At 52.5% G+C, this 9,133-nt stretch overlaps 1 protein-coding gene across 1 annotated transcript; it reads right to left on the bottom strand.

Moving 5' to 3' along the window:
• Positions 1-3,126: 3,126 nt before the first annotated feature.
• LOC136503860 (uncharacterized) lies at positions 3,127-4,035 on the bottom strand. Its single transcript, XM_066498803.1, has 3 exons — positions 3,856-4,035; positions 3,573-3,738; positions 3,127-3,506 (listed from the first exon to the last, which is right to left on the bottom strand). The coding sequence occupies exons 1-3, from the start codon at positions 4,033-4,035 to the stop codon at positions 3,127-3,129; spliced, it is 726 nt and encodes a 241-aa protein (XP_066354900.1).
• Positions 4,036-9,133: the final 5,098 nt, after the last annotated feature.

Consider the following 9,133-nt stretch of genomic DNA (forward strand, 5'->3'; position numbering starts at 1 on the left):
CTAAATTGAAACAAAAGTGGGGTTCGGTATCATTACCTTTGTGATATGAGCGATGGGAAGCTCCTACCAGATGTGTCTGTGCTGGGTTTGGGCCCGATGTTTGCGACGAGGTTGGCGTAACCTGCATAAGAGTCGCTATTTCTATTTTTGTCTCTCGGCGGTGACTCGAGCTGCTCGATTGATTTTTGTCGACCTGACAGCTTCTCCCTAAAGGAGGTTCTGCAGGGTGACCCCTCCAGACCCTTCTTGGGAAGGCGGGAGCCAAGGCTTGCGGTGCAGGGAACTGTGAGTTCAATTCATGCTGGTGAACAAAGAACACCATAGCCGTCAAGGCATAGGGTCTAGCGGTTCATCCAGTTGTATTTAAAGTTTTACACCCACACACCGCGCTTCCGGTTTTAAACATAAGGAGGGGTTGGGCGAAGAGGGCAATAGACACCCTCGGCAGCCCCCGAGCAATGTCTGTACCCCTACCATTGCTGGGGTTGGTGGCTCGGTAATGAAATCAACACTTAAAGTAAGTAAACAGAGGTGCTTATCTTTCAGCGGTCGTTCATTCGCCATTTTACCTGGGCCGCCCGATCGACCCAGGAGGCCCGTTGGGCTCCCCCTGGATGGGGTTTCCATCGTTGGGTCATTCCATGGTCCTGCCTAGGGAAGCAAAGGGTCGCCTGCATGCGAGCATGCCCCAGTTCTCGCACTCAGGGTGCATTAGTGGCGGGCCACACTTAGGTGACATTCCACCTGACCAGGTGATGTCTTGTCAACCAGAGCATGTCCCTTTAGCTCCGTCGCGTCCCCTCGAATTTCTATCAGCATTGATTTCACATTTTCATTAAATAGGGGAAGGCAGAGAATTTTTCGTCCCAACCTTTTGCCTTTCCTTAGCTACTGAGCCCCTTCTTTAAATAGGGGGGGAAGAGGAATTCTCATCCCACCTCCTCGCTAGCCTCTGAGTCACCATCTCTTCTTCCTCCTTTCCACCGAATGAATCGGTTCCTAAGTAAGAGAGGGTAATGCTAGAGAGTGAAAAACTCACAGATCTGCTCATGAATCTAGAGCGTGATGTCGAGCTAGAGGTCATCCAACGTAGATGAGATGGTGTGAGCTGCCCTTGCTGTGGAGGGGTCACTGCTGCTAAAGGAGGAGGGGCACTGGAGGGTGCCGAGCGTCATCGACTTTGTCGTTGTTCGTTGCGGCCTTCCTTTGGCGGGAGGCACCTCCTGCCCTGACGCCATTGTTAGGGTTGCAGCTGATGATGATGGCATAGTCCCTGGATGCCCCGATGGAGGCGCCACTATTGGGGTTATGGCTGATGATGATGGCGTAGTCCCTAGGCACCCTAGTGGTGGGGCACCGCAGTCATCGGCGTGGTGCTCGACGTTGTAGATGACGGTGCCTTCGAGGATCCCACGAAGCGGTAGGACGTCGCCGATGGAGAGCATGGTGTGGTGGCCCTAGTAGACAAACTGGCCTATGTACATGGCCGGACATTGCCGATGGAGAGCATTGTGCGGTGGCCACAGTAGACGAACTAGCCTATGTACATGGCTGGACATTGCCGATGGAGAGCGTGGCATGGCGGCCATAGTAGTACTCATAGCAAAGCTAGGTAGAGACTGTAATTGAATAAGTTTGTGGGGGAGCTCCTGAGTGAACAGTCCTTTTTGTAAAGAAATCACTTTGTGAGTGGTGAATTTGTGCAAAAATGAACAAATTTTCATCTTTTGTTACGACAAACAGCTTTTCAGCTCCCTCTTTTTGTAGAAGAGTTTTTGGTGCCCTCCGACCCTTCCCATGGCTCAAGTTGCAAAAAACTAGGAGTGAGGGTGAACTAATTCTGATTACGCTAGTGAGCAAAGAAGTCATAGCCGCTAGGGCATGGGATTCCCACAGTCCTACTAGTTATACTCAGAATTTGCTCCAGAAATCCTAGCCCTTAGGACTTGTTATGGGAAGAGTGGAAAACTTAGAGAATGTTTGCAAAGGTAACATAGGAAGTGTTTGCAAGATAAACGTACTTGTATCATTTATATCAGCCCCCAAGTGAGGTCCGACCACTTGCAGTTCGCAGGGGTCGGATGTCACTAAAGATCGGGGATTTGTAAAGACAAGAACTGATAAGAAGAAGTATGCATTTATTTAAGGGTAAAAACAACGTAGCTACTCGATGTTCTAGGCATTGGTGAAGACCTCGCCGTTGATGGTTTTCAACTTGTAGGCGCCTGGGCGGAGTACTTCCGCAACCATGTATGGCCCCTCCCAAGGTGGGGAAAGCTTGTGGTGGTCCTTGTTGCTCTGCACGAGGTGGAGGACAAGGTCCCTGACGTTGAAGGCTCGGTCCCACACCCGTTAGCTATGGTACCATTGCAACGCATGTTGGTACTTGGCTGAACGGAGGAGGGCTATGTCATGGGCTTCGTCTAGGTGGTCCATGGTGTCTTGATGGGATGCTTCGGCCCCCTATTCGTCGTATGCCCTAATTCTTGGTGCTCCATAGTCAAGGTCCATCGGGAGAATGGCCTCGGAACCATAGACCATGAAGAAAGGTGTGTAGCTAGTGGCCTGGCTGCGAGTTGTCCTTAGGCTCCAGAGCACCGTCGAGAGCTCAGCGAGACAACGCACGCCGAACTTGTTCAACCGGTTGAAGATCTTGGGCTTAAGGCCCTGTAGGAGCATGTCGTTTGCGCGCTCGACCTGCCCGTTCATCCGGGGGTGCACGATGGCTGCCCAATCGATCCGGATGTGTTGTTCATCACAGAATCGAATGAATTTCCTACCGGTGAACTGTGTGCCATTATCTATGATGATGGAGTTCGGTACTCCAAAGCGATGGATGACATCAAGGAAGAACAGTATAGCTTGCTCGGATTTGATCGTGGAGATCGGTCGAGCTTCGATCCATTTTGTAAACTTGTCTATGGTGACAAGCAGGTGGGTGAAGCCCCCAGGCGCCTTTTTTAGTGGCCCAACTAGGTCGAGCCCCCAGACCATGAAGGGCCACGTGATGGGGATCATCTGGAGTGCCTGGGCCGGGAGGTGAATCTACCGAGCGTAGTACTAACACCCTTCGCAGGTGCATATGATTTGCTCGGCATCGGTTACTGCAGTGAGCCAGTAGAAGCCCTATCGGAATGTATTTCTAACTAAGGTCCTTGGTGCTGCATGGAGACCGCAGACCCCACCATGGATGTCACTCAGCAAAAGTCTTCCCTGTTCACCAGGGATGCAGGGCTGCAGGATCCTGGTGTGGCTCCGTCTATAGAGTTCACCCTCTACAAGGATGAAGGACTTGGCGCAATGTGCGAGCTGTCGAGCCTCCGTCTTGTCCGTTGGTAGTGTGTCGTGGAGGAGGTAGTCGAGGTAGGGCATTCTCCAGTTGTCCGAAGGGTCAGGCTCTGCAGCTGGATCCTCTTCAAGCTCCATGACCTCAGGGTCAAACAAAACAGTCGACGGGTCAGCCCTCAAGGCCAGATCAGATGGGCCATCCTCAGCCCAATCTAACCCTTCATAGTGCAATGAGGGTTTGTGTTGGTCACTGGTAAAGACGCCCATTGGCACCGGCTCTCAACCAGACGCCGCCTTCGTGAGTGTGTCGGCCGCCTCGTTGAGGCGCCTCGGGACGTGATTAAGTTCGAGGCTATCAAACTTGTCCTCTAGCCATTGGACTTCTTGGCAGTATGCAGCCATCTTGGTGTCATGGCAGCTAGACTCCTTCATGACTTGGTTAACAACTAGCTGAGAGTCACCCCGAATGTCGAGGTGTCAAATGCCTAGCTCGATGGCGATGCGTAAGCCATTGACGAGTGCCTCGTATTCGGCCACATTATTTGATGAGGGAAAATGGAGCCGAACCATGTACCTCATGCAGACCTCGAGGGGCGATACAAAGACCAGCCCCGTGCCGGTGCCCTTCTTCATCAGCAACCCATCAAAATACATCGTCCAGCACTCTTGGTCGATGACCGTCGGTGGCATCTGGACCTCGGTCCACTCCATGATGAAGTCAGCCAGCACCTGGGACTTGATCATCATCCGGGGGGCATACCCAATGCCTTGATCCATCAGCTTGAGTGCCCACTTTGTGGTTCTTCCAGTGGCATCCTGGCTATGGATGACCTCGCCAAGGGGGAACGACATCACTACTGTCACAGGGTGTGACTCAAAGTAATGGCATAGCTTCCTTTTGGTGATGAGGATGGCATATAGGAGCTTCTGGATTTGGGAGTAGCGGGTTTTGGAGTCGGATAGTACCTTGCTGATGAAGTACACTAGTCGCTGTACCTTGAGGGCATGCCCCTCTTCTTCCTGTTCTACTACCAGTGTGGTGCTAACCACTTGCATGGTGGCCGCTATATATAGTAGGAGGGATTCTTCATTGCTTGGAGGAACTAGGACCGAGGGTTTTGTTAGAAGTAGCTTGACCATGTCAAGTGCCTCCTAGGCCTCGGCTGTGCACTCAAAGCGGTCGACTTTCTTTAGGAGTCGATAAAGGGGGAGTCCTCATTCGCCGAGGCATGATATGAATTGGCCAAGGGAGGCGAGGCACCCTACGACCTGTTGAACCCCCTTTATGTTCTGGATCGGACCCATCCTTGTGATGGCTGAGATTTTCTCTGGGTTGGCTTCGATGCCACACTCGGAGACGATGAAGCCAAGCAGCATGCCCCTCGGGACCCTAAAAACACATTTCGTGGGATTGAGTTTAATGCAATTTGCCTAGAGTTTCGCAAAGGTTTGCTCAAGATCAGCAACAAGGTGGTCAGCCCGTTTGGACTTAACTACGATGTTGTCGACGTAGACCTCAATGGTCCACCCGATGAGGTCCCTGAAGCAATTGAGCATACAATGCTGGTAAGTGGCCCTAGCGTTTTTTAGACTGAACAGCATTGAGACGTAGCAGAATGGTCCGAAGGGGGTGATAAAAGATGTCACGAGTTGGTCGGACTCTTTCATCGCGATTTGGTGGTAGTCGGAGTATGCGTCAAGGAAGCAGAGTGTTTCACGCCCTGAGGTGGAATCGACTATTTGATCGATGCGTGGTAAAGGTAATGGGTCTTTTGGGCACACCTTGTTGAGACCTGTGTAGTCGACACACATCCTCCATTTCCCGCTCTTTTTTCGTACAAGAACCAAATTTGCTAACCACTCTAGGTGGTGTACTTCCCTGATGAATCCGGCGGCAAGCAGTTTTGCTATCTCTTCACCGATGGCCCTGTGCTTTTTCTCGTTGAAGCAGCGCAGGTGTTGTTTCACCGGCTTGGAGCCTAGGTGGATTTTCAAGGTATGCTCGGCGACCTCCCTCGGGATGCCTAGCATATCTGAGGGTTTCCACACAAAGATGTCTTTGTTGTCGCGGAGGAAGTCGATGAGTGCGCTTTCCTATTTGGAGGAGAGCGCGGTACCTATGCGTATCGTTTTACCCTCAGAGCTACTAGGGTCTATGAGGACCTCTCTGGAGCCCTCTGCCGATTCGAATAACCTGGTCGATTTCTTTGTGTCGGGTGCTTCTTCGATGACCTCCTCCCTGAGGGCAGCGAGTTCCCCTAGAGGCGGCGATTGTTGTAGCATGGCCGCAGCACTCGACTTCACACTCGTAAGCCCGCTGGAAGGAGGTGCCGATGATGATGACCCCGTGTGGGCCTAGCATCTTCTGCTTGAGGTATGTGTAGTTGGGTACGGCCATGAACTTCACATAGCATGGTCGTCCCAAGATGGCATGGAAAGTTCTAGGGAACCCTACCACGTCGAAGGTGAGGGTCTCATTCCTGTAATTGGACTGATCCCCAAAGGTAACGGGCAGATCGATCTGTCCGAGTGGCGTGGCCTATTTTCTAGGGATGACGCCATGGAAAGGTGCTCGGATTGGGCAGAGGTGCATTCGGTCGACGCCCATTACATCGAGCGTCTTTGCGTACATGATGTTAAGGCCGCTACCTCCGTCCATCAGAACTTTGGTGAGGCACTTTGGGCTGACGATCGGGTCGATGACGAGCGGATACCTTCCTGGATGCGGGATGGTGTTCGGATGGTCATTCCAATTGAAGGTTATGGCGGACTTCGACCACCGGAGGAAGAGAGGTGTGGCCAGTTGGGCTGTGTAGACTTGGCGGCGTGCGATCTTCTAACGATGTTTGGAGTCGTAGGCCGTTGATCCTCCGAAGATCATGAGGCAGCCATCCGGTGTTGGAAAGCCGTCATCCTTCTCCTCGGTGTCGTTGGCAATGGGGGCAGGTTCCTTCCCCTGCTCCCCCTTATTGGCGCCTCCGGCCAAGAACTTCCACATGAGGCCATAGTCCTTGAGTAGATGCTTTACGGGGAAGGCGTGGTTCAGGCACTGCCCCTCGAGCATTTTCTCAAAGTGGTTCGAAGCACCCTCCATGGGCTTCCAACCACCCTTGCGGTCAGCAGCAGCCACGAGTGGGTCCTCACGCCGTTGCTTCTTGTTTTTCCTTTTGGCAGAATGATTGGAGGTGCCTTCGCTGGCACCCTCATCCTGCCTTGTCTTGCTGTTGGAGCAGTCAAAGATTGCTCTGACCACCTCCTCTCCTGAGCCATGGCTAGTGGCGATGTCCAGGAGCTCCTTGGTGGTCCACGGGCCCTTGCATCCTAGCTTGTGAACCAAAGACTCGCAGGTTGTCCCAGATAGGAAGGCTCCTATCACGTCGACATTAGCGACGTTTGGGAGCTCGTTGCACTGTCGGGAGAAGCACCAGATGTACCCGTGGAGGGTTTCGCCAGCCTTCTGGCGATAGTTCTTGAGGTCCCAGGGGTTCCTAGGATGTTTGTATGTTCCCTAGAAGTTCCCCACAAAGATCTCCCTTAGGTCCATCCAACCCTGGATGGCGTCGGACGGAAGGTGCTCCAACCACGCTCATGCTGAATTGGCAAGGAATAGTGGAAGGTTACGAATAATGAAGTCGTCATTATCTGCACCACCAGCTTGATAGGCAAGCCGATAGTCTTCAAGCCAAAGTCCAGGGTTTGTTTCCCCGGAATACTTAGGGATGTTGGTAGGTGGTTGATACCTTGGTGGGAGCACAGTGTTGAGGATGTGACGGCCGAAGGCCTAAGGGCCCAGCAGGCTGGGGCTTGGGCTCCGATCCTCGCCGCTGTCGTAGCATCCGCCACATCGAGGATGATAGTCACAATGGGCCCCTTCCCTCAGGTCACTGTGGGTGCGTCTGTAGGCGTCGAGAGTGTTGCGTGCGTCACAGTTGTGGCCGAGACGTTGATGCACTAGGATTGCGGCGCACTCCCATCACCTTGCGGTGCCTGGTGGACCGATGCGTCCCTGGCGAGGCGCACTGAGGGGGTACACTGGCTGGTGTTGGGCTCGTGTCACTGAGACATTGAGCTCTCTGCCTACTGTGCTACTGCACGCTCAAGTAGTGTGCGAATCTCACGGTGGACCCGACGATCCTCGGGCGTCGTGGCCTTTGGAAGGCCATGAAGCAGGCCCGTCATGGTGGCGATGTTCTGGCTCGCACGAGCAAAGCGGGGAAGCATTTCATCATTGGTGATGATCCTTTGGTTCATGTCACAGGCCACGGTGCGTGCGTGCCCTCCATCTCTGCGGCGCCTGATCTCCTCGTCGATCTTCTTGTACTCCTGAACAAGCTGTTGTTCGGTTTCATCTATTTCCCATTTTCGGGTTTCCAGCTGCTCCACCCCTATGAAAGGTGGGGCTACTGCTCCCCCTTTGGCTCCATTGCTGAGGTTGTCCGCCGGGGTGACCTCCTCCTCGGAGGCGCTTTCGACATGTCCCTCGGAGGTTTCTGCCATGAACCATTCCCGGGAGGGATGATGGCTCCCCCCTATAGGAGTCAGAACCAGAGTCTGACCCTAGGCCCTCTGCGAGGAGGCCATGGAGGGATTCAGTAACGCTTTTGATCATCCCCACGAACTCGTTGTTCGCAGGAAATAGGATCACGCGCTGGGCCACAAGGTGGCATACGGTCGCTGCGGTGTTGCGGAGACCGAACGAAAACGCCATCGAGGCACGCCATGTGGGGCATTCTAGAGAGAGGGTGATGTAGCGTGGGGCCTCCCTAGATAGCTGGGGTCCAAGGGAGACGCCCGACTAGCCCTCAAGCCTCCGGTAGCTAAAGTTGGCGGATGGGGGAGACTAGACGGTTGCATGGGCCAGCGCCAACTCTCCTCCCAGTGTGACAATGAAGTTCAGGTCACCGAAACACACGTGTGCGCCCGGGACACAGCTGATTGCATGGTTAGCCATCCGAGGCCTAATTTGGAACACGCAAAGGCCCCCTACCTGGCGTGCCAACTATTGGTGTTTCAAACAAACACCGGCTAGTAAATTTATAATTGATGCGTGTTAGGCCCGGATGGTGCACTAAAGGACACGAGGTTTATACTGGTTCGGGCTGAATGTCCCTATGTCTAGTCTGTTGCTGCTTGTGTTATTAGCACCAAAAAAAGGTTCATAGCAGGGGGTACAAATGATCGAGAGAGGGACTGGTTCCAAGTCTCTGATGGAATGATCAAAAAGGTTGCCAAGAGCTTAGTCGCTGCTCAGCTGTGTATGAAGTGTCATGTGTGTTCAACTTATCCATCAAGAGTCCATCCCCTCTGTTGGAGAAAGCACATCCCCTTTTATAGATGAAGGAAACGGCTTTATAAGTGAGAGGGAAAGTGATATGACCACGTCATTAACCAACATGTTACAACCTCCAATTCAAGTAACACCAACTCAAGTATCACCTACATCGACACCAGCCCAAGCCTTTGGTGGCCCAATTACACGTAGTCGAGCAAAGAAGCTACAACAAGAGGTGAACGCGCTACTTTATGAAGTTCAATTTAATATTAATGAGAATTATATACTGCCTAAGTCGTGCACATTGTTGTTGCTTAGGTTCACTAAAGAGTATGGCAAGAACACACAAGGTGATGACCACAGAGAAGAACCACACTCGAACCAGACCAGTCCTATAGAACAGTTAGAAAGAAATATTCATGACTTTTGATAATTGAAATACAAAACCCCCTTTTGTTCAGCTGTGTGCTAACAAATATTGAGAGTGATCTCTACCCCTTTGCTCTTGTGATTTCCTTTGTGGGATTTATAGAAGCGGCGGCTTCATCCGCTCCCAATTGGTGCTCCTACTCC

Source organism: Miscanthus floridulus, chromosome 14 (genome assembly GCF_019320115.1).
Source record: "Miscanthus floridulus cultivar M001 chromosome 14, ASM1932011v1, whole genome shotgun sequence".
Lineage (NCBI taxonomy): Eukaryota > Viridiplantae > Streptophyta > Magnoliopsida > Poales > Poaceae > Miscanthus > Miscanthus floridulus.

Coding starts and splice junctions, on each gene's coding strand:
- LOC136503860 (XM_066498803.1), bottom strand. CDS start 4,035: ATGATGATCAAGTCCCAGGTGCTGGCTGACTTCATCATGGAGTGGACC. Junction 3,739..3,855: donor AGGTCTGCATGAGGTACATG/GTTCGGCTCCAT, acceptor GGTGACTCTCAG/CTAGTTGTTAACCAAGTCAT. Junction 3,507..3,572: donor ACTCACGAAGGCGGCGTCTG/GTTGAGAGCCGG, acceptor TGCACTATGAAG/GGTTAGATTGGGCTGAGGAT.